The sequence below is a fragment of the Aquarana catesbeiana genome, linkage group LG06 (genome assembly GCF_042186555.1).
Source record: "Aquarana catesbeiana isolate 2022-GZ linkage group LG06, ASM4218655v1, whole genome shotgun sequence".
Lineage (NCBI taxonomy): Eukaryota > Metazoa > Chordata > Amphibia > Anura > Ranidae > Aquarana > Aquarana catesbeiana.
The window spans coordinates 105,938,472-105,963,336 of record NC_133329.1 but is presented as its reverse complement, the minus strand read 5'-3'; the positions used below and the strand labels follow the sequence as shown (position 1 = coordinate 105,963,336).

Below are 24,865 nucleotides of genomic sequence, written 5' to 3'. Positions count from 1 at the left end.
ACCTGTATAATACAGGTATCTGCACCCACTTCCGGGTATAGCTAGCCGCAGAGTCCCTGCCCACCCCCTTTGTGTTGTGGGAAGTACACAGCTCCCACAACACAACGGGGACCAGTGTAGACGCGCAGCGCGACTCGCGCATGCGCAGTAGGGAGCCGGGCACTGAAGCCGCAACGCTTCACTTCCCGATTCCCTCAGTGAGAATGGCGGCGGCAGGATCGAGGGACGGTTCGGCCTCGGGTGCCGACATCGCTGGACCCCGGGACAGGTGAGTGTCCTTATTTTAAAAGTCAGCAGCTGCAGTATTTGCAGCTGCTGACATCTAAAAAAAAATTTTTCGCGAAACTCCGCATTAAAGGGCCATTTTTTTGTTGTCATTTTTTCAAATGACAAATTTTTTAATTTTTTTTTTTTTTTTTTTTTATTGCATTTAAGTCCAAATATGAGATCTGAGGACTTTTTGACCCCAGATCTCATATTTAAGAGGTCCTGTCATGCTTTTTTCTATTACAAGGGATGTTTACATTCCTTGTAATAGGAATAAAAGTGACCCAATTTTTTTTTTTAAACGGTGTAAAAATAAATAAAATCAAGTAAAATAAATAAGAAAAAAAAAAACATATTTTTTTTTTTTTTTTTTGAAGCTCCCCATCCTGACGCGCTTGCGTGCAGAAGCGAACGCATACGTGAGTAGCGCCCGCATATGAAAACGGTGGTCAAACCACACATGTGAGGTATTGCTGCAATCGTTCGAGCGAGAGCAATAATTCTAGCCCTAGACCTCCTCTATAACTCAAAACATGCAACCTGTAGAATTTTTTAAACGTCGCCTATGGAGATTTTTAAGGGTAAAAGTTTGATGCCATTCCACAACTGGGCGCAATTTTGAAGCGTGACATGTTGGATATCAATTTACTCGGCGTAACATTATCTTACACAATATATAAAAAAAAAATGGGCTAACTTTACTGTTGTCTTATTTTTTTTATTCAAAAAAGTTTTTTTTTCCAAAAAAAGTGCGCTTGTTAGACAGCTGCGCAAATACGGTGTGACAAAAAGTATTGCAATGACCACCATTTTATTCTCTAGGGTGTTAGAAAAAAAATGTATAATGTTTGGGGGTTCTAAGTAATTTTCTAGCAAAAAAAACTTGTTTTAAACTTGTAAATACCAAGTCTGAAAAACAGGCTCAGTCTTTAAGTGGTTAAAAATTCCAGTGTGCATAAGGGGTTGTTATTATCCACATGTGTCTAGAGCAGTGCAAGCTCCAAATCTAGTCCTTGGTGAAGCACATATGTGCTGCAATCCCTGGACAGACCACACACACAACGTATTGCTCGCACACAAACAATCATTAATGTTTTTTTGATAGGATGAGGACCGGAAGAAAGAAGGTCTGGGAATGCTGGAGGCATCAGCTGCTCAGGGCTGTCTGCACAGTTCCTACCTCCTATGGGAATCCCGGCACAAAACTGCGGTGAGTAGAATATTTATTGATGGGAGAACATATTTGAAATGTGAAAAATTGCAACAGCTAAGATTTTCTTTAACCACTTCTGCCCCGGACCATTTGGCTGCCCAAAGACCAGAGCGTTTTTTGTGATTCGGCACTGCGTCACTTTAACTGACATTAGCGCGGTCGTGCGACGCTGTACACAAACAAAATTGACATCCTTTTTTTCCCCACAAATAGAGCTTTTATTTGGATGGTATTTGATCGCCTCTGCGGTTTTTATTTTTTGCACTATAAACAAAAAAAGAGCGACAATTTTGAAAAAAAAGCAGTATTTTTTACTTTTTGCTATAATAAATATCCCCCAAAAATATATAAAAAAAATTTTTTTTCCTCAGTTTTTTTGGTAAAAAAAAATCGCAATAAGCTTATATTGATTGGTTGGTTTGCTCAAAATTTGTAGCGTCTACAAAATAGGGGATAGTTTTTATGGCATTTTTATTTATTTATTTATTTTTTATTAGTAATGGCAGCGATCTACGATTTTTTTTTTTTTTTTTTTATCGGGACTGCGACATTATGGCGGACACTTTTGACACATTTTTGGGACCATTGTCATTTATACAGCGATCAGTACGATTAAAAATGCATTGATTAGTGTGTAAATGACACTGGCAGTGAAGGAGTTAACCACTAGGGGGCAGTGAAGGGGTTAAGTGTGTCCTAGGTAGTGATTCTAACTGTGAGGGGGCTGGGCTTGAAAACACAGGACAGTGATCACAGCTCTCGATCACAGAGCAGTAGATCACTGTCCTGTCACTAGACAGAACGGGGAATGCTTTGTTTACATAAGCATCTCCCCGTTCTTCCTCTCCGTGACACGATCGCAGGCACCTGGCAGACATAGAGTCCGTGGGACCAGCAGGGGCGCACTTGCGGCACCTCTTCTTAAAGGGAACGTGGATGTACGCCCTTTTGCCTGCCAGTGCCATTCTGCTGATGTACATCGGCGTGCGCTGGTCGGCAATCGGTTAATACACAAAAATATATATTTTCCATTTCTTATTTTTGTCTATATCTTATTTCACCTACTAGACATCTGACCCTGGAAGGTACCTACAAAGCCTCAGGCAGTTGCGGGATTTTGCAGTTCGGGGTTGCTGGGATGCACAGGTAAGAGAAGACCTAACAATGTGGGGAAGGAATATAGACAGACTTAGCATGATGGTATCACAATAATAATGTGAGTTAAGCTTGAGATGGACTTTGGTTTTTGTTTTATCAAGTAATTTTTTATTCATATAAAAAATATATATATATTTTTTTCATATAAATAGAACAAATACACATTTTTGTACATCCTTCACTTACTCTTAACCCACCACCCCAACATTTAGCACACATACCTTTTTTTATTTGTATAATGCATTTTTTCCCCCTAACAAAAATAATATACCATATTATTATTTTTTATTTACTTATTCACTATACATAGTTCCAAAAGGCAAAAAAGAAGAGAGAGAAAAAAATTTAAAATTTCCTGGAATCCACGAGAGAGAGAGCCCCATTATCCTTAATTCTGCATCACACCCTTCCCTTATCTGCTAATCCAGCATTCCCATATTTTTTTTTTTTTTTTTTTAAACATTTTGGCATTTCCCCTTTTGGTATACCCAAATCTTTCCTTTCTTATTGTTTTATTAACCTCATCCTCCCATTCTACGCGGGTTGGTGGGTTTAATGCCAGCCACCTCCTTGCTATCAATTAGATGGACTTTAATTATAATTTTTGTTTGCATTACAAATGAATATTTTAAAATAAAGATGAAGTTTAAGTGTGTCACTTTTTCCATAGTTTCATTGGGCCAGGTTGGACAAATGTAAGTGTATGCGTTGCCATACCCGTGGAAGCTGAAAAGCTGCATTGTGAATACAGGAGATCGTTCACTTTCCCTGGGCGCCATTTAGGGAACATGGATTGGACGAGGTGGAGAAGGGGGGGGTGGTGACATTATAATCTCTACCAATTATAGAACACTTGCATTTATTGAACAATGCAAGTTGTTCATTGAATGGCACCTGTGCCAAACAAGTGACCTCCTGTGTTCAGTAGGCAGTAGGGCACAGGAGCCAAACACTATTGGAGATCACGGAGTAGCCTAGTGTGGTGATTTCCAGCTTCCACAGGGATCCCAAAGATATGGACCAATATAACTTGATGCTCCACAGTTCCTTCCAATGACACCAACAATAGGGCCCAATGACGCCATTGATTGGGCACAATTCCTCCCAATGACACCAACGATGGGACACAATTCGCCTCGTTGACACCAAAGAGGGTATTGTTTACTACCACTGATGCCGGGACATTTTCAGCTCCCGAAGGCCCCAGTCCGGCCCTCATAAAGTCCTAAAGGACAGTAAACTGACCCTTTTTGTTTAGAAAGTTTAGAGACCCCTGGCCTAGGCAGTCCGAGCGGAAGTAGAAGTGGGCGCCTGTCAAAACCAGGTAATGGAGGACTTGCAGCAGAACGTCCCATTTTGGGAGAAATTGCGCTTTAGTTTGGTTCAGCTTTATGTTTTGATTATTTCAGCCTTATGATCTGTTGATGTGAACATTGTTTCCTCAAATAAAGGTTCTGTAGATAAAATATTTTTAGATTTGTTAGAAGGATAAGGGATTTCCAGAGGCATGCTTGCTTACTATGGGATATTTTCTGAATTCCTGCACTAAATCCCACCATTTTCTTCATATTTAGATTTCCCTGGCTAAGTCCTGCGGGCACAAGAATCAGCTGGGACAGGAGTACAGGGCGGCTTCTGAACTGGTCTCCCAAGTCTTCCAGTCCTCTGTTCCCATCAGCAAGGCCAGCATCTTCACCAAGCAGAAGGGGATGAATGACACTATGCGGTAAATGCTGAAACTTCTACTACACTGTGACATAAAAAGCTTTGCGTAATGGTGGGCTCTTATTTTATCAACACAAAGTGGTTTCTTTGTAAAGCTGAAAGGGGTTGTAAACCCTCGCCATTTTTCACCTTTAGGCATTGTATGCCTAAAGGTAAAAAAACATTTTTTTTAATGCAGCAGCGTCCCCGAGCTCCGCTTGTACTTACCTGAGCCCCGAAATTTGCGCACAGAAGGTTTTTTACCTTTTTAATGTATAGAATGGTATAAGGCAAAAAGAAAAACTTTAGGCTTTAAAACCACTTTCACCACGGACCATTTGGCTGGCCAAAGACCAGAGCACTTTTTGCGATTCGGCACTGCGTCGCTTTAACTGACAATTGCGCGGTCGTGCGATGTGGCTCCCAAACAAAATTGACGTCCTTTCCCCCACAAATAGAGCTTTCTTTTGGTGGTATTTTATCACCTCTGCGGTTTTTATTTTTTGTGCTATAAACAAAAAAAATAGCGACAATTTATGCTATAATAAATATCCCCAAAAAATATTTAAAAAAAAACATTTTTTTTCCTCCAGTTTAGGCCGATACGTATTCTTCTACATATTTTTGGTAAAAAAAAATCGCAATAAGCGTTTGATTGGTTTGTGTAAAAGCTATAGCGTCTACAAAATAGGGGATAGTTTTATGGCATTTTTATTAATCTTTATTTTTTTTTTTTTTTACTAGTAATGGCGGCGATGAGCCATTCTTATCGTGACTGCGACGTTATGGCGAACACATCGGACACTTTTGGCGCTATTTTGGGTCCATTCACATTTATACAGCGATCACTGCAATTAAAAATGCATTGAATACTTTGTAAATGTGACTGGGAGTGAAGGGGTTAACACTAGGTGGCGCTGTAGGGATTAAGTGTGTCCTAGGGAGTGATTCTAACTGTGGGGGGAGGGGGGTGTTGTGTGTGACACGACACTGATCACCGTTCCCGATTACAGGGAGCTGTGATCAGTGTCCTGTCACTAGGCAGGACGGGGAAATACTTGTTTACATTAGCATTTCCCCGTTCTTCCTCTCCGTGAGACAATCGCGGGTATCCCAGCGGACATCGAGTCGGCGGGACCTGCGATCACACTCGTGGAGCTCGCGCGATGGCACGGCGGCAAATGTAAAGGGACATACCTGTACACCCATTTGCCTGTCCGTGCCATTGTGTCGACGTATATCTACATGCGGCGGTCGGCAAGCGGTTTAAGTAAGTTTGTTAAATATAATTGTTAACCTTTTTACTTCTACTATCATATGAAAATATTTACTTGAATCATAAGGCATCTCAAAAATGTGTTCTCTGCAAAGTAAATGAAATTGTAGAAATTTTTTTTAGCATCCATTTAGATGTGTGTGCTGCCTTGGCTTGCTCACGATCGGATAAGCCAAGTGAACACACGTACAGTATAAAGAAATGTACTTCTACCTAGAACACTGCAGATTGCGCCCTTCCCCTCATTACATTTCCTTTTGTACATGCTGCCACATACTTTACCTTAGGCATGTACTGTATCAGTCTAATAGTTTCAGGGTTTTTGGACTTGAGCCAGATGTTTCTTCTTATTTTCATTAAAGATGTGGTTGTTCGTATATATATCTGGTTTTGACTGCCTGCTCTATTTTCTCCAGGTATATTCTTATAGATTGGCTGGTAGAAGTGGCAACCATGAAAGATTTCTCCAGCCTGTGTCTACATATGACTGTGGGGTTGGTCGATCGGTACTTGAAGCTGCGTAGTGTACCCCGAGCACGCCTTCAGCTAGTGGGCATCGCCTGTATGGTGATCTGCACGCGGTGAGTGTTTGATGTCTTTACCTTACCAATTAGAGGACAGATACTTCTACTACTACTGTAACCTAACTTATCTGAAACAGTACTAACAATATTCTAAATATTTCACAGGTTTATTAGTAAAGAGATCCTGACCATCCGAGAAGCTGTATGGCTGACTGATAACACTTATAAATATGAGGATCTGGTACGAATGATGGGGGAGATCATCTCTGCACTGGAGGGGAAGATTAGGGTAGGTGCTCTCTCTCCTTTTTCTTTTTCTTTCTCTTTTTTTTTTCTACTCTCCACCCCATTCACAAAACTGAGCCAGATATTAAAAGCCCTGTGTAAGCTCCAGGGTGGATTTGATTTAAATCAAGACGATTTAAATCACTAAAAAAAAGGCTTGATTTAAATCATAATTTTTAAAGAGCAACTGTCATCTCTGTCCCACAGCGGCTTCTCCTCTGACCCCCTGTTGACTCACCGACAGTCCCATTCACTTTAATGGGACGGCTGGTGATGCGGCAGTGACACGACAAGGTGAGGGATGTCGCGGCAGCAGGTGAGTGGATTCCCGCTAACAAGCACTGCCATGATGGATCTGAAATGACAGGTGCTCTTTAATTGTAAAGACCTATTTTTGCTGGTAGTTAGAATCTTTAATATTTACAAACAAAATGAAGGTTTCCTATTTAGAATAATAAGCTGTCAGGTTAGTAAAACAGAGATATCAGAACCGATTCAATCATACAGTTTGTATTGTACATAGATTAGCAAAACAATGAGATAAAAGAATATTCCTGAACTTTGTTTTATCTCATGGTTACTGTGAAATTGTGCAAATGCATCAATGCAGTGCATGTTATCTCAGCTTGCAGAACTTGGATTCATTGAATGAGTATACCAAAAAATGTAAATATTGCAGAATATACAGCCTCATGCTACATAACTAAGCTACATTTCATGCTGAATAAACTAAATTATTAATGTATCTTAAATAGAAAACTATCTTTTTATTTAAAATACATTTCATAAAAATCAAAAAAATCGATTTTTAAATTAAAAAAAAAAAAATTAAAATTTTTTTATTTTTTTTAAATCATTGATTTTTATCCACCCTGGTAAGCTCCAAGTCGGCCTGTTCAGAGCTTACACTTGGCTAAAGTCGCCCATAGATTACTTGCTTTTCTTTCCTTCCGCCCCGGGTGGAAGTTTATGGGGGAATGTCTCCCTCAGTTCTATTGTGTTCTCCCTGTGGGGGGCGTGGGCATTTCGTCACATGATAGTTTACATTTTTGGGGTTGTATTCGATATGTGCAAAGAAAGATCACACAAATACTTATAAGTAGAACATTTAATAAAAGTAATGGCGGAAACAGATAATATTAGAAAATATAACAAGAATACTTAATTACAGATGTCGGAGTCCCGTCTGCTCTGCGTGGCACACAGGTGGTCACAGATGATTGCAAGCTCTGATGTGAGACTGTTATTACAAGCTTTGTGTGTGTTATATAGAGGACTTCAATGTAAGGAAATGGCCAACCCTTCCCCCTTGGAGCAGTACGACCTTTTAAAGTGTTACTAAACCCCAGACCCTGCATTCACTATATATGGTCTCCCACAGTACACAGGACATGGAAATGCAATTATTTTAGTAAATATAAACTGCTAACTACCTTTTCTCATCAGCAGTATATAGCTGTCTTGTGACTTCTATCAGTGCCTGGTTAACGCTTGTAGAGGGTGTTTTTTATTCTCCTCTGACTGTCCTATGAGACTGAGTTTTCATACTGCACTGAGCTGTGCTATCAGGATCCAGGACCCCTGACCCTCTGTCTGGACAGTGCTGATTGGCCCTGTGCTGATCACATGCACTTTCCCAAGGAAGAAAAAAAAAATCTCTAGCAATACACACAAAACTGTGCATGTGCAGCCTGACTCCAAAGGCTCTGTCTTATCTGGACATGTTCTGGAGTCAATGGAAGAAGAGGAGGATCTGTGCATAAAGGATCAAACAGCCTTTTTACACAGTGCAGAAGATTAACCCCTTAGGTTCCACAGCGAGTATAACAAGTATGATTTACTGCATATACCAACTGATTTTACACTTGTGGGACCTGGAAATTGGGCACCCAGAGCTGCATCATGGAAGTAAGGAGTGTTATGTCTTCCTAGAAGTATCGGGTACTGCATTTGGCGATAGTGGGTGATTGGACTGCTAAGGGAGTGTGGGAAAGGCTAGTCTCTGTAGTAGAGTGTCAGAGGCTACAAGTGAACCTGTTACCTTGCAATGAATGGAAGAATCCATGTTCCCTTCAAAAATAATTTGTAACCTTGAATACAACACAGAAAATTGTCTTTGACCTGGAGCAACATCACCTACAAATGAAATCTAGGATTGCAACAAAGCCTTTAAATTAAAACAATTGCATATATTGGAGTTCCATGGAACCCTAGGGTTCCTCCAGAGATGGCTAGGGGTTACTTTCTTCCTTTCAGAGAAGTTCCCACTGACATCATTGATCTTTTTATCTATCTGACCACAAGTGTAAGAAGTAGTCTCCCCACTGGCCATCACACTGATGCATCATGAGTTATAGAGCGTCATTTTTAGCAGGGATTTCCTGTGAATAGAAAGTTGTGTCAAGGGTTCCTCTGTGTTAAGAAAGGCTGGCTTTTAGGATTCAGTCTTTTTCTCCACCACCTCAGGCCATACTTTAGATACTTTTGCAAGCAGTTCAGAGAAATGCCGATTGCAGCAGTGTTCCATCAGAAGATTTTAGTATTTTAGAGTCGTTCTTCTAGTGAAGAATGATTTCTTATTGGCCAGTATGACTTTAGTTTGCTTCCTATTGCTTTATCCAGTACATGTTAATTAAAAGGAGTTGTTTAAAACCGTTTTTACTGCTGACCAATGTTTGCTCCTTTTATTGCACATCCTGACCCTTGTCTGCTTTTATTATGCACTAAATAATTACAATGTCTTGTGTACAGAAGGTAGAGACTAGAAATTACCATTATCATTGTCTTTGCCCTGCTCTATGCTGGCCCTTGTATGAGAGGTGGGGATGATGACTTCTGTTTTTGAAGGAACAAAGCCATTGATGGTGATCTCATACAGTTCCTGGTGTGATCATTGGCCAAAGAAATGATGTCATAAATTTAATAAAGTTGATTTTTTTTTTTTTTTGTTAACTTCAGTCTGACAGTAAAGAACCCCTTACCCAGTTTAAGATTGAACTGCTTCTCATCCAATTTCATTGTGCGACCGTGTCTTCTTAAAGCGGAGGTCCACCCTAAAATAAAAAAATGACATTAAAATTCTACAAAAAAAATATATAAAAAGAATTTGAAAAAAAAATGTTTTACTTACCAGAAACCCCTGTTGCTAGGCAGTCTTACTAATCTGCCTCTTCCTATTCCGCGGTGCTGTTCTGTCACTTCCTCCTCTTTGGCGAGCTGCCCTGTTGTATTCTGGGACATGCGTGTGTCCCAGAAAACAATAGGGCTATTCACAAAGCGCCACACGACTCGCGCATGCGCAGTAGGACAGGTAAGTGTCCTTATTAAAAGTCAGCAGCTACAGTGTTTGTAGTTGCTGACTTTTTTTTTAAACAGCCGGACGTCCTCTTGGATTAAACCGTCTTCTTACTATTTAAATATTTGTATATTGCGATTATATCGCCTCTTAAAGTGTTACTAAACCCACAACAGTAAAATCAGTCTTTCTATGCAGTAAAGCATGCTTGTTATACTCGCTGTGGAACCTAAGGGGTTAACCTTCTGCATTGTGTTTGATCCTGTATGCACAGATCCTCCTCTTCTTCCGCTGACTCCAGAACATGTCCAGATAAGGAGTTAATACTGCACATTGTGTATAAAGGCTGTTTGATCCTGTTTTCTCTGATCCTCCCCTTTTACTGTCCCCAATCCATCTGCTGATAGCACAGAGCCCTGGGAGGCACACTGCACATGCTCAGTTTGGTGTGTGTTGCTAGAGGTTTGTTTTATTATTTTTTTTTTTTTTGGATGTTATCAGCACAGGGCCATTCAGCACTGTCTAGACAGATAGACAGAGGGTCAGGGTTCATCCAGCCTCATAGGACAGTCAGATGAGAATGAAAACTCCCTCTACAAGCTTTAACCAGACACTGATAGAATTTACAAGACTGCTATATACTGCTGATGAGAAAAGGTATTTAGCAGTTTATATTTACTAAAATAATTTGCTTTTCCATGTTCTGTGTACTGTGGGAGAACAGATATAGTGAATGCAGGCTCCTGGGTTTACTAACACTTGGAAGAATGTTTTATTTTTGTAGTTTTCTTATAACTGAGGCAGTTTTTTTGTTTTTTTTTTTTTTTTTTTGTTTTTTTGTTTTTGTTTTTTTCAATGACAGGATATCTTTAGATAACATCCATAAGGCTCGGTTCACATTGGTGCGATACGGGAAGTCCTGCGAGTCCACTGCCGCTTCCCGCATCGCACCCGACTTGCAGGCAGTTCACACTGCCAGATGCGAACTGCTGGGAGTGTCAATACAAAGTTAATGACACCCCCAGATCGATTTGCATATCGCAGTGCGAACTGTCAATTCGGACATGAATCGGATCTTTTTTTGGCGCGGACCAAAAAAAGGGTCCTGCACGACTTTGATCCGAATGCAATACTAATTCAGTCATACAATCTATATGGTTAAATACATATCACATGTGATTCGCAGTGCGGTGCGGATCACATGCAATGTTGCACAGCGCACTAATGTGAACCCAGCCTAAATATTACAGAGTCAAATACCAAACCTGTAATCTAAATCTGCTTTTTTGTATTTTTAGGTGCCCACTGTGATTGACTACAAGGATGTTCTATTTCATATTGTATCGGTGGACAGGAGTACAATGCATCTCTGCAGCTTCATCTCTGAACTCTCCCTGCTCTACACAGAGCTCTCTGTTTATTCTCCAGCTCAGCTTGCAGCTGGCGCCCTGCTGCTAGCCAGGATCCTGCACAAACACGGTGGGTCTGCACAGTCGCTGGAGCTATGTCTCCATGCTGCTTTACATTGCTAACAGCCTACAGCTTGTAATGGAGCCTAGCCAAATAATGCATTTGCTTAGGGTTTCCGTTTTGTAGAAAGCTTAAACTGAAAGGGCTTTGTAAGTTTTTTTTTTTTTTTTTTCTTTTTTTTTTTTTTTTTTATATATATTTTTATGTTGTGTTAATATGACTGAATGTTAAATATTTTAAAGCTGAACTAAATACACGATTTAAATGCATACAATGGATTTTTTTCCCCCTTTCAACCACTTCAACCCCGGACCATTTGGCTGCCCAAAGACCAGAGCGTTTTTTGCGATTTGGCACTGCGTCGATTTAACTGACATCAGCGCGGTCGTGCGACGCTGTACCCAAACAAAATTGACGTCTTATTTTTCCCCACAAAGAGAGCTTTCTTTTGGTGGTATTTGATCACCTCTGCGGCTTTTATTTTTTGCGCTATAAGCAAAAAAAGAGCGATAATTTTAAAAAAAGGCAGTATTTTTTTACTTTTTGCTATAATAAATATCCCCCAAAAGTATATTAAAAAAAAAAAAAAACTTTTTTTTCCTCAGTTTAGGCTGATATGTATTCTTCTACATATTTTTGGTAAAAAAAAAAGATCGCAATAAGCATATATTGATTGGTTTGTTCAAACGTTATAGCATCTACAAAATAGGGGATAGTTTTATGGCATTTTTATTTTTAATTTTTTTTTTTTTTTTTTTATTAGTAATGGTGGCAATCTGCGATTTTTATCAAGACTGCGACATTATGGCGGACACATCGGATATTTTTGACACATTTTAGGGACCATTGTCATTTATACAGCCATCAATGCGATTAAAAATGCATTGGTTACTGTGTAAATGTGACTGGCAGTGGAAGGGGTTAACCACTAGGGGGCAGTGAAGGGGTTAAGTGTGTCCTAGGGAGTGATTCTAACTGTGAGGGGGCTGAACTTCAACACACAGGACCGTAATCACTGCTCTCGATCAGAGAGCAGTAGAATCACTGTCCTGTCACTAGGCAGAACAGGGAATGCTTTGTTTACGTAGGCATCTCCCTGTTCTTCCTCTCCGTGACACGATCGCGGACATCAAGTCCGCGGGACCCACGGTCATGGAGACCGCGACACCGCTTCTTAAAGGGGATGTATCTGTACGCCCTTTTGCCTGCCAGTGCAATTCTGCCGACATACATCGGCGTCGCTGGTCGGCAAGCGGTTAAAGAGGGGCTCCTTCAGAAAAAATTAAGTCAGCAGCTACAAATACTGTGAAATAATGTACTGACTTTTAATATAAGGACACTTGCCTGTCCCAGGGATCCTGCAATATCATCACCTTGTGTTAGCAGTATGTTCTGAATTTGTTTAAATGGAATTTATATTGGCTTGCGGATCGCTTACTGCAGATTTACTGTGGCAGAGAGGCTCCGCTGCACTGGATCACGTACATGTACGTTATCCAGCACTTCTGGGTAGGGGGCTCTCCAGCACGTTCGCCACAGCATAAGCTGATCAGCGGGTTCCAGCCAATGGATTTATGGCCGAAACCCACTGATAGACTGAGCGAATGACAGAAGAGAGCTCTGTGTTTTGTTAGTAACCAACATAGAGGACTCCACAGACAGCAGCGACGTGCTGTTTGTTTTACCCATAAAAACTGGCACGACGCTCAGTAAAAAAACAGTAAAGATTGTAGGCACAGAGGAGTTCCAGTCTCCTGTGAAAAAAAATAAGTCGGCAGCTACAAAAACTGTAGCTGCTGACTTCTAAAAAAAAAAAACAGCCACTCACCTGTGTCACAATCCAGCAGAGTGCTCACCCCAGTCTGTTTCAATCGCAGTCTTCGTTCCGCTGCGCCCGCATCTCAACTATGGGCACCCGGCTGTGACAGCTTGTGGCTTCACAGCCGGGTGCCAACTGTGCATGTGCGAGTAGTATTTCACATGGTGGATGCAGTCTTCTGGGACTTGTCAGTGTCTTGGAAGACTGCAAGGAGGGAGAAGAACTTCAGTTTCCGATCGCCTAGGCGGTCAGAACAGAAGTGGGAGTGGGTACCTGTCAAAATCGGGTACCCGCTATGCCCCCTGCTCCTCAAAAGTGCCAATTCTTCAAGAACAGTGGGGGACGAGTCCTAAAAATGGAACTTCCCATTTTGTGTGGAGCTCTACTTTTAATCACTTGATTGCCCCTAAATGTTAACCCTGTCCCAGCCAGTGTCATTAGTAACACTGTATTGGTGTCAGTTAGTGGGGCAGTCAATCTGACATTAACTGATGCGGGGGGAAACTGACTATCGCAGTCCCACTATAATTAACTGATCGCCACTACTATTACTTTAAAAGGGGGGGGAAAAAAATTCCAGGATATATCTCATTGTTTGTAGACAATATAACTTTTACACAAACTAATCAATATACACTTATTGAAAATTTTTTTTTTTTACCAAAGACATGTAGCACAATACATTTTGGCCTAAATTTTATGAAAAAAAAAAAAAAAAACCCAATTTTTTTTTATTGAATATGATTTATAGCAAAAAGGGGGGAAAAAATTTTTTTTTTTTTTTCAAAATTTTCGATCTTTTTGTTTATATAATAAAAAATAAACCCAGTGGTGTTCAAATTCCACCAAAAGAAAGCTCTATTTGTGTGAAAAAAAATTCATATAAATTTTGTTTGGGTACAGTGTTGCATGACTGCTCAGTTACTAGTTAAGCATTTACAGACTGGAAGATTTTCACCTTTAATAACCAGGCCATTCTTTGAGATAGGGCACTGCGTCGCTTTAACTGACAATTGTGCGACGTTGTACTCAAACAAAATTGCCGTCCTTTTTTCCCACAAATAGAGCTTTCTTTTGGTGGTATTTGATTACCTCTGCGCTTTTTATTTTTTGCTCCTATAAACAAAAAAAAGAGCGACAATTTTTGAAGAAAAAACAATATTTTTTTACTTTTTGCTATAATAAATATCCCAAAAAAAGGAATTTCTTCATCAGTTTAGGCCGATGTATATTCTACATATTTTTGGTAAAAAAAAAAAATCACAATAAGCGTTTGATTGCTTTGCGCAAGTTATAGCGTCTGCAAAATAGGGGATAGAGATATGTCATTTTTGTTTGTTTATTTTTTTTTTTTTACTAGTAATGGCTGTGATCTGCGATTTTAAGCGGGACTGCGACATTGCAGTGGACAGATCGGACACTTTTGGGACCATTGACATTTATACAGCGATCAGTGCTATAAAAATGCACTGATTACTGTGTAAATGTCACTGGCAGGGAAGGGGTTAAGAATAGGTGGCGATCAAGGGGTTAATTGTGTTCCCTCATGTGTGTTTCTAACTGTGGGGGGGGATGGGACTGACTGGAGGAGACATCGCTGTTCATAATCACTAGGAACAGCAAATCTGTCTCTCCTCCCCTGTCAGTACGGGGATCTGTCTGTTTACATACATAGAACCCCTGCTCTGGCTCTCGTGCCCATGATTGCGCGTGGCCGGGCGGACATCGCAGCCGCCGGCCACGTGCATCGGGTCCTCTGTCATGCAGCCCGCGCGAGCTCCTGCTGTCGCCCTTAAAGGTGCCGACCTGCACCTATGGCGATTTGCGGGAACTAACCAACCTGCCGCAGTATAATGACGGCGGCTGGTCGGCAAGTGGTTATTAGCGCAGTCCCGAATAGCAAAAAATGGCCTGTCTATGAAGGGGGTAAAACCTTCCAGAGCTCAAATGGATATGCCTTTAAGAGATGTGTTCGTTAGGTAAATTATGATAATGGACATCAACATTTTTTACCAACAATGCACACGTGACCAACTGTATGAGCAGGGCTGGTCTTTTGTAAAAGCTCTGCTCATGTACGGTAGTTGTTTTAGTAGTACATAACATTGGGTGCAACGTGCTGTCTGCTTGATGTATGAAGAAATACATTTCATCTGTACAGATTAAAACACATTAAAAAGGATTTTTTTTAAGATAGGGATTTGTTTTTGCTAATAGTGTTCTCTCCTTCTGTCTCTTCTGCAGCACTTCCATGGCCTGCCCAGCTGGTAGAGAGTACAGGCTTCACGCTGGAACATCTCACCCCCTGCGTTCTTCTCCTGCACAAGAAATGGTGAGTGTAGCACATCAACTACGCTGAGATAACTAAGACATGAGTCAATCATTGGCTGCCTTCCCATGTAAACATATCTGTCTAGTGACTAATCTCTGGTTTGCTAGAATTTTCTAAAATTTTGTGATATCGGAGATGGATTACCAGTGATAATGAAATGTTTCTCATTTTTCCATAGCTTCCATGATGATGCACCTAAAGACTACAGGCAAGTGTCCCTCACAGCGGTGAAGCAGAGGTTTCAGAATGACCTCTATGGTCACATCAGCACTGAAAAGGTGAGACCAAGGATTAATATGAAATAACAGGTTTTATGATCAAAAGCCCTTCAACAGTTTCTGTTGCTTGATGCCCGTTTCACAGGGCCTGTCCAATCAGGTCTGCCTGTCAGTTTTTCAGGCGGACCTGATTGGACCCTCCACTCTCTGCTATGGTGCAGCGGATGTCAGCGGAGAAATGTTCGCTGATATCCACCGCCATCTGATCCAATCTTGTCTGCCAAAAACAGACAGATGGTGGTCCTATTCCCCATCATCCGTCTGGTGGATCAGATGGAAATGGGCAGGTGGTCTGTTTCCTTCTGATTGCCCCATAGAGGACAGCGGGACTGTGTCCGCTCTGCATAGTGGAGCGGACACTGACCTGTCATCCGCCTGCTCAGCAGAGATCAGCGGAGAAATCCCCCACTGAGCAAGCAGGTTCAGTTTAGCGGAGGCATCTGTGTGAAAGGGTCCTTTAGCAACCTTTTCAGATTTTCATTTTAATTCTGTCATACTACCCTAGAAACACAAAGTAGAATTGAGGCTGTAAGGCCATCCTATCTCCTTCCTGAGCTCAGTGTAAACATTACATTTATAAAATGTTACTTACTGTAATGGAGGCACTGTCAGGATTATACAAAAGGAAACATAGGACTTTGTGCTAATTGACAATTTTACCATCCTCCGGATTCTTGGACACAAAGGGGTTTATTTACTAAAGGCAAATCCACTTTGTACTACAAGTGCACTTGGAAGTGCAGTTGCTGTAGATCCAAGGGGGACATGCAAGGAAAATAAAAAAACAGCATTTTTGCTTGCACATGATTGGATGATAAAATCAGCAGAGCTTCCCTTCATTTCAGATCTTCCCCTCAGATCTACAGCGACTGCACTTCCAAGGGCACTTGTGCAAAGTGGATTTGCCTTTAGTAAATAACCCCCAAAGTATGTTACCAACCCTGAGAAGACAGGAGACAGGTCAGAGTTAAACCACCTGTTGACCCTGCCAGCAATGCAGCGCCTGGTAATTTCATGTGAGCTGAACAGAGAGCGCAAACACTTTTTATCCTTCTTTTTATAAACTACTAATCCCATCACTCTAAATGTAATTGAGATGAACAAGGGTAGACATGTTTGAAGTTCAACCTGGGTGACAACCATGACTGCACCATAGATACAGTGCAGGAATGAGTATAGCCACTCGGGTACAAAAGTTGTGTCATTTGCGAGGTTAACAGATGAAAATAAAGGGGGGAAAAATCTTTAAAAAAGAAAACTGATGCAGCCACCAAATTTAAAGAGTATCTTTAGCTGCCTGTACCCACAGCCCTAAACCACCCTCCACTTACCGGGTTGTCTGGGGGGCACATTTCTGATACTTGCTCACCCAGAGGATCCAGCATTGTCCTGCAGAGATTCCCTTGTATTCTGCTACCTCTCAGTCCAGCACCACCATGCTGACTGTGACATCATCAAGAGGCCCACTGGCTCGTCCTGTTTCAGCCGGCGCGCCTCCTGATGATGCGGCAATAGGCCCACCTTCCTCTTCCTTTCTGAATGAAGCAATATGTCTCCTGGGATATGTGATGTGCGCATCCTGGGGGGGGGGCAAAGAGAGGACATTGTTGAGTGACGTGCAAGGGGAGGCCACACTTTTTTTTTTTTTGATGAGAACACAAAAAGACATCCCTATTCTGGGGGGGTGGAAAGGAGGGAAGTTCCAAAAAAAGATCCACTTTAAACAGGAGCTTCAGTCTCCTGTGTAAAAATTAGAAGCTACAAAAAACTGTAGCTGTTGACTTTCAATAAACAGTCGCTCACCTGTCCCCAGATCCAGCAATGGGCTCCCCCCAGCCATTCTCCTCTCCTGTCATCCCTCCCCAGCGCCAGCATGTTACCTGTGGGTACCCGGCTCTGACAGCTTGCAGCTTCACAGCTTGGTGCCCACTGCACATGCGGCGATGCGCCTTGTGAATGGTCCCGTAGTCTTCTGGGACCTGTCAGATATTGGCTTTGCAGTACATAATGATCAGAATCATCCCGCTGGTCTTGCAGGTTGCTTTTTTGGCAGCGAATATTGGCTAAATTAACAGTGTGATTTGCTGTTGTCAGCAGGTGATGGACTACAGCCAGTTGTGTTCTTTGCTCGGGATTTCCATCCAGGATTCTGAAAACTCCACAACAACACTGAACCTCCCTGATATCCATCCCTTTCTGTGTTCCCCTGCTGGAAACAAGACAAAAAGGTAAGGACTGAAGGTGAACTGATTCTCAATGCACATATTTATCAATGGGGTGGGTAAATACTGGCTAGAAATGCCTAGAATATGTGTTTGCTAACTAGACTTTTACTTTTTACAGACGTAGAGAGGATAGCCTGCAAGAAGACCGGGACAGCTTTGTGACCACACCCACTGCAGAACTATCCAATCAGGAGGAAACACTACTTGGAGACTTCTTAGACTGGAGTCTTGATTCTTCTTGTTCTGGCTATGAAGGGGATCGGGAAAGCGAGGGAGAACGAGAAGGTGATGGTGAGTGTCTTCTTATCTGCGGGGTTTGTGTGGCGAGTGTCCTAATGACTCCTGCAGTCTTGAGAGAGTTTCAAATTAGATGTTAAAAGACTGAAATATCTTTATACTGCATTACCAACATTTTGATCAGTTGTGTACTGTCCTCTCGATCTTTGCGGTGTTGGAGTAACAGCTGTAATACTGACGATCACCATATTAATCTCCTACCTACACTGGTGACATCTAATTAGGATTAGTCTAAGGCTCGCCATACATTATACAATTTTCTTGTTCAATTTCATTTAGATTTACTTTCAACTATGTAGTGGAAGGGCCTGACTGATTGCATACATATTGAAGGTGTTTAGATTTGACCTCATATATAATTTTGGTAAATCTAAAGGAAAATTGTACAAGAAAATTGTATGGCCAGCCTTGGTCGTCTTTTTGCAATGCATAATGCCTAAAAGCAGGTTTAAAGGCTTGGTCCACCTTTAGGATCATGTTTCATATTACACACAAATTTAGGGTGTACCATGAAACACGGGCATATTTCCCAAACACACAAATTGCCCTTTAACTAACTTGAGCACCCATCACCCAATACACTTGGCCAGTTACCACCAAGTTGTTGTTTTTTTGCAGTTGGAAAGAAATAATTGTGTACTCAAAGAGGACCCCCCCCTCTATAAAACCAACAATAATATGTAATTGGGGGTAAATAAACTTGCTTATGTCCATGTGACTTTTCTTCGTTCTAAGCCGTTTTCATTCTGCTTCTGTGCTGCCTTAGCACCAGCACTGTCATTTTTTGAAAATTTACACCAATATTCTTTCAAAACTGCCTATGCATGAGATGAAGCCCAAGACGTTGTGTGCCTCATCTCACACATACACCATGTGACATTACATGCATCTGTTGAAATAAAAAAAAAAAAACCTTCCTAAGAGATCCCAGAGGATTTTTTTTTTTACACACACACACACACACACACACTGGAACCTTGGATTACGAGCATAATCCATTCCAGAAGAATGCTTGTAATCCAAAGCACTCACATATCAAAGCGAGTTTCCCCATGGAAGTCATTCCACATTGACTTCTATTGCATGCAATACCGCATGTGGCCAGAGGTTGGGGGGGGGGGGGGGGGCAGGGGGGGTGTGCTGGAGAGCCTCGGAAATGCTTGAGGATGGAGTGATTCTGAGTATTTCTGAATGGCTCCGAACTGTTCCGAGTGTCACCGGCGCCCCGCACCTCTGGCCAAATGCGGTACTGCACACCCCATTAGCTTGAATTCTGCTAGTTTTGCGAGACAACACTCGACAACCGAGTCAGAATTTTTTTTTTTTTTTTTTTTTTTTTTTTTTTTTTTAAAGTTGCTTGTCTTTCATAACGCTTGTTAACTGCGTTACTCGTTAACCAAGGTTCCACTGTACCAGCAGCAAATTAGAGTTATTCTGTATGGCACATATCATGCGCCAAATATAACAATACTGCAAGATCTCGTAGTTTAGATACAAGATTTTCTTGCTGGCAGTGGTGACATTACCTTCCCAGGGGGCCTTGGTGCAGCCAGGGCTACGTCACCGCTACCTTCAGGTAAACTAAGGGGAGACCAAAAAGGGTAAGTTAAAAAAAAAAAGCGGAGGTTCACACAAAAATTGAACCTCCGCTTTTCGGAACCCTCACCCCCTCCGGTGTCACATTTGGCACCTTTCAGGGGGGTGCAGATACCTGTATAAGACAGGTATTTGCACCCACTTCCGGGCATAGACTCCCCCGGGAGTCTACCCCCACCATAGCCCCCATCCACCCCCCGCATGCGCAGTAGGGAACGAGGAAGTGAAGCCGCAAGGCTTCATTTCCTGATTCCCATACCGAAGATGGCGGCGGCAGCATCCGAGGGACGGTTTGGCCTCGGGTGCCGACATCGCTGGACCCTGGGACAGGTAAGTGTCCTAATTTAAAAGTCAGCTGCAGTATTTGTAGCTGCTGACTTTTAAAAAAAAATTTTCACGGGACTCCCTCTTTAAAGGATAAGTTCACGTTTTCTAACATGTTACACCCGTATCCAGGGTGTAACATGTTACTGATGCAGCAGTCCCCGTTGTCATTGCGGGATGGAGACCTTCTCCCCACACCCTCTGTCACAATTTTTAAAAAACAACCTCGAGGGGCTCTGACCACACGACCGCACCATTCATTCAGAGTTCAGTGAATGGAGGCACTACAACTACCGTCAGCCATTGCGGCTGATGGCTTGTAGTTCTCAATTAACTACCAGGATGCTGATGAGCGTTCTAGGTAGTTTATTGATGTCATTAACTGCCTGCCTGTATGAGGTATGAGCAGAGGGCTACATTGACAGTCTGCAGGAGCCTGAGATTGCACCCGTGATCTGCTGATGGTGGTGCAATGCTTTACAGACTCCTAATAAAAGAAATAGTAAATGCATATTTTTTTTACCTCCAAAAAGATGTGCATTTATTAATTTTTTTTTTACAAAGGCCAACTTCTTCAAGCAGTTTTTCACATCCGCATGCCTCCCATTTTTCATAGTAGTTTTTTCTGCCTCTTGGTTGTTCAGTCTTCTAGTCAAGCTGTGATGTTGAAAGCACTGAATGCTAAACGGATCGAGTCAACAGTCCAAGACTGCATAAGAGCTGAACATGGCATCTCATTTATCTCCGCCACCAATTTTTTAGTAGTAAAGTGAAGGTGTGTCCAACTGGCAATACCGGTTGTTAATATGATGTTCTACTTTTTTTTTTTTTTTTTTCTCCCTTTCACCTTTTGCATGTTAATGCAGTCATTTTACATTTTGTTTTAATTATACAGGTCAGGATGTAGACTGCATGAAATAGAAATAAACTATAAATGCGCTTCAAATGTTTGCTTAGCAAAATTGAGGTGTCTATTAAACATTTCCTGAATTTCTCTGGGTGACTGGAACACCTGGGACATGAGCCCTGTCTGTAGACAGATAGGGATAAAATGTCCTTCCTCTAAAATTATACTGCAGGAAGAAGAGCAAGCACAATAGTTGGGTGTTATAGGGTTGATTTACTAAAACTGCAGACTGTGAAATCTGGTGCAGCTGTGCATGGTAGCCAATCGGCTTCTAACTTCAGCTTGTTCAGTAAAGTGGTAGTAAAGCCCCATTGTCTACTTGTACCTACTCGTAAGCCTAAAATGAGGCTTCACTGAAAGTACAGTAAATATCTCCTAAACATGCAACGATATTTAATGTAGTACCACCTAGCATGCCGTGCATTAGGAGAGCGCTGTGCCACTCCAGTGTGGGAGTGACAACATAACTGCCCGGCCAATCAACTGGCCGCAGCCCGCAAACCCGGGAGGAAGACCAGATGAAGATGGAAGCCATGTCAGTGGTGACAGCGCACCGCTGGAGGGCTTCGTTCCAAGGAAAGTCTTTTTTAATGTGCTAGTATGTGATGCTTACTAGAACATTATGCTATTATTTTGCAGGGGAATTTATTTATTTTTTGCAGTTTACTGCCGCTTTAAGATTTGACAAAAAAAACCTGGAAGCTGATTGGTTTCTATGTAGAGCTGCACCAGATTTTGCACTCAGTTTTAGTAAATCAACCCATATGTGAAGTAAAACACCTGTATTAGGCCCTGATGGAAGCAGCCATTTCCTGAGTTAGGTGCCGTGTATTTTTTAAAAAATGCCAAAATATCTGCCAAATTTGTGTTTTACAAATCTGTTTTGTTATCTGTGTTCTTACAGTCACTTGTCCCAGCGGCATCCTAGACATCTCCCTGATCCATCCAGAAGAGCATCATTGCCAGGACTCCAGTGATGAGGACGCAACAAACCTTCCGCTGCTACCTGCAAAACCAGAACTCTCATTTCATTCCTTGATAATCAGCACAGACAACAGTTCCGGCTACTCCTCAGTCAGCAGTCCCACTACTTCTCCTAATGGTCTTCCTTTCACCCCGACCCCAGGACTGCCCCACAATAAGCTGACCCCTATCCCTTTCCCCCAGCCTAGCCCAACTCATTTCAAAGCTTCCCGAAAGCAAGTGAAGAGGAAGAACCAAGCACAGCACAGTGACGAAAATGTTGCCGATCCCTTGTAAAAGAACCCCCTATCCTTCTTAATGTACAGAGAAACTTATATATGTAAATATATATATTTTTGTCATTTAAAAGAAACTTGCCTGTCGGTCTTATTTGTACCATCTGGTCAGGGTGTTAGAGTAAGGAACAATTGCAGGACAATATTATATCTTGAGTTGGGTTACAGTAGGGATATATAGTAATCCAGAATTATCTGTAGTTTTCTTTTTATATTTAAGGTAGAACTCCAGCCTTATGTTTTCCTACATTAATGAGTCCGGAATGTCCTGTAAGTGCTTTGTGTGGGAAACACTGCTCCAGGTAGCTGTACACCACTATGCAATTTCACATATTACTCCTCCACCTCTCCACACGGTTGCCAAACCACCTTGTCAACTGCACACGGTGATATGGAAGAAATGCCCTGGACAGTTACCTTGATCCACCTTTTTATTGCTTCTTGTAAACAGAACACACAAACAGTGGGGGAAAGAACAGGTTGAAGCGTTTTATAAACAGGCCGGTGCATTTCATGCTTCCTCTAGCACTTAAAGTGGAAGTTCAGCCAAAAACGAACTCTAAATCTACTGGCAGCCACGTTCTAAGACTAAAGCCTCGTACACACGGTACGATTGTTGGCAGGGGATTGTCTGTGGACAGACTGTTGTCCTAAAATCTTACCGTTAGTACGCTCCTTTTGACAACTGTTGTCCATCTTTCGGCCAACAAATGTTGGGTGGCAGGCTAGTAAATTTTCGGTGGACAACGTCAGATTCACGTATGCTCGGAATCACTGCTCACCAAACACGAAATTAGCAGAAGGGGCCCAAAGGGTGGCGCCCAAGAGCTGAAATTCCTCATAGTACGTCACTCTGTTTGTTGCACGACAATTTGTGTACCATTAGTATGCAAGACTGGCACACGCCCTTTTGACAAAAATCAGACGCTCGGTTGGCCAACAATCGCTCTGTGTGTAGGCTTTAGCTATCTAACCCTATAAAGCAAAAATCTCTGTACGTACCTTTTCTGCAGCCAAACTGATCTGGTCTTCAGCGATGAATGCTGTTTGCAGGAGACAGCCGGGATGCAGCCGCTGAAAGTTCAGCGTGGGACCAGACCATGGCCGCTGCAGGAAAGGCATGTATAGTGATTTTTGATTTAGAGGGTTAGATAAATTAGTCTTGGAATGAGGCTGCCAGTAGATTTAGCCTGGGTTCACACGTGCGGTGCGAATTGAAGCTCAGAATCAGATGCGTTCACATAGAAGATAATAGGCTTGTAATTCGCACCGCAATACCCAGAAAACGCACGCTTTTTTGTGCAATGCGCAGTGCGAATGCAACGCACATATGTGAACCAAATGCATTCATATTAATGTATTTTAAAATGTCCTGCAAATTGGATGCGGTGTAAGCCGCATCTAAATCGCATAGGTGTGAACGGGGGCTGAGAGTTTGTTTTTTTTTTGTTTTTTTTTTTTTTTTTCTGAACTTCTGCTTTAATCTCATCAACAGTGGCGATAGGCTAAAGTGAAGCTTCAGAAGCAAATTGCGAACGGTGAAAATGCTTCAGAGGGGAATCACTCAGGACAATGCACTTAGAGGCTCATTCATTTAGCAAAACATGAGGCTGGAGTCCAATCTCAACAACGTCCAATGTCATCCAGCCTCCTGATCTGCAGCCCAGTTCTTAGTGACAAAGACCATGGAGTCCACATTTTGGTGGCCACTTGTAGGGGGTTATATGCAGCAATCTGCACACCTTTTGTTTTCATGCATCTAATACAGCGGTCCTCAACCTTTTTGGCTTCAGGGAGCGGTTTCATGGGAGAATATTTTTGCAAGGACTGGGGGTGGGGCAGTGGGCGGAATCGGGATGTGTTGCGTTAGTGCTTCAATCATCCCAGCACCATGGTATCAGGATAAGTGAAGTGTGTTATTTCTCCTATTACTTTATACTACATACTGTACATAAACCGTGCTGCTGTGTATTAGGCTTCTCACCTTACAATTTGACCCCTGTTTGACCAACAGGTCAAATAAAGCAGTTCCCCTCTGGGGATAGCACAAGGGACTGGCATAAAGCTGACACCGGAAGTCCTCAATTCCATACACTTCCTCTAAGTGGTTGACAAGCTCTCCAAGTGTGCAACGATCAGCATATTTATAAAAACAGAATGGCAAGATCTAGTGCTCTCCGTTTAAAATCATTACACTACATGCTTAAATAGTTAAACTCTCCATAGGGCAGAATCTGTGGGAACACTGCGCTGCCACCGGGTGCAGGGTGTCACTATTCTGCCAGCGGATGCAGGGTGTCACTATTCTGCCACCGGGTGCAGGGTGTCACTATTCTGCCACCGGGTTCGTACATTGAAGGACACAACCACACTTTGACAGATGGATTCCTTCAGTGAACTCGGAGAATGGGATTTTATGGAGAGTACAAAAATCCAATTTTTTCCTTTTTTTTTTTTTTTTCAACAAAAAAATTCTGATTCTCACCCGCAGCTAAATTTGATTACTTTAGGAAGACTCAATTCTTTCCTTGCGCATCATAGCTTGTTGATCCTTTGGGAGTGACTCATTACTTTCTGTGCTGACCCAGCTCCTTCACTATTTCCTTCACCTGCCTACATAACCATTTATCTAGCTT

General features: G+C 42.0%; 1 protein-coding gene across 2 annotated transcripts in view; it reads left to right on the top strand.

Annotated features, from left to right (window-relative positions):
* The window catches only part of CCNF (cyclin F), a 49,601-nt gene extending 27,295 nt beyond the window's left edge, over nt 1–22,306 (top strand). Inside the window, exons 7-17 of one of the 2 annotated variants that reach the window (XM_073636620.1) lie at nt 1,373–1,477; nt 2,549–2,626; nt 4,213–4,364; nt 6,035–6,199; nt 6,308–6,431; nt 11,021–11,201; nt 15,256–15,343; nt 15,522–15,621; nt 17,719–17,849; nt 17,965–18,137; nt 21,875–22,306. In XM_073636620.1, the coding sequence (XP_073492721.1) occupies nt 1,373–1,477; nt 2,549–2,626; nt 4,213–4,364; nt 6,035–6,199; nt 6,308–6,431; nt 11,021–11,201; nt 15,256–15,343; nt 15,522–15,621; nt 17,719–17,849; nt 17,965–18,137; nt 21,875–22,230 (1,653 nt within the window). In that variant the 3' untranslated portion in view covers nt 22,231–22,306. Of the gene's footprint in view, nt 1–1,372; nt 1,478–2,548; nt 2,627–4,212; nt 4,365–6,034; nt 6,200–6,307; nt 6,432–11,020; nt 11,202–15,255; nt 15,344–15,521; nt 15,622–17,715; nt 17,850–17,964; nt 18,138–21,874 lie in introns of both variants that reach the window. The other variant, XM_073636619.1, reaches the window with a different exon arrangement.
* The last annotated feature ends 2,559 nt before the right edge of the window (nt 22,307–24,865 follow it).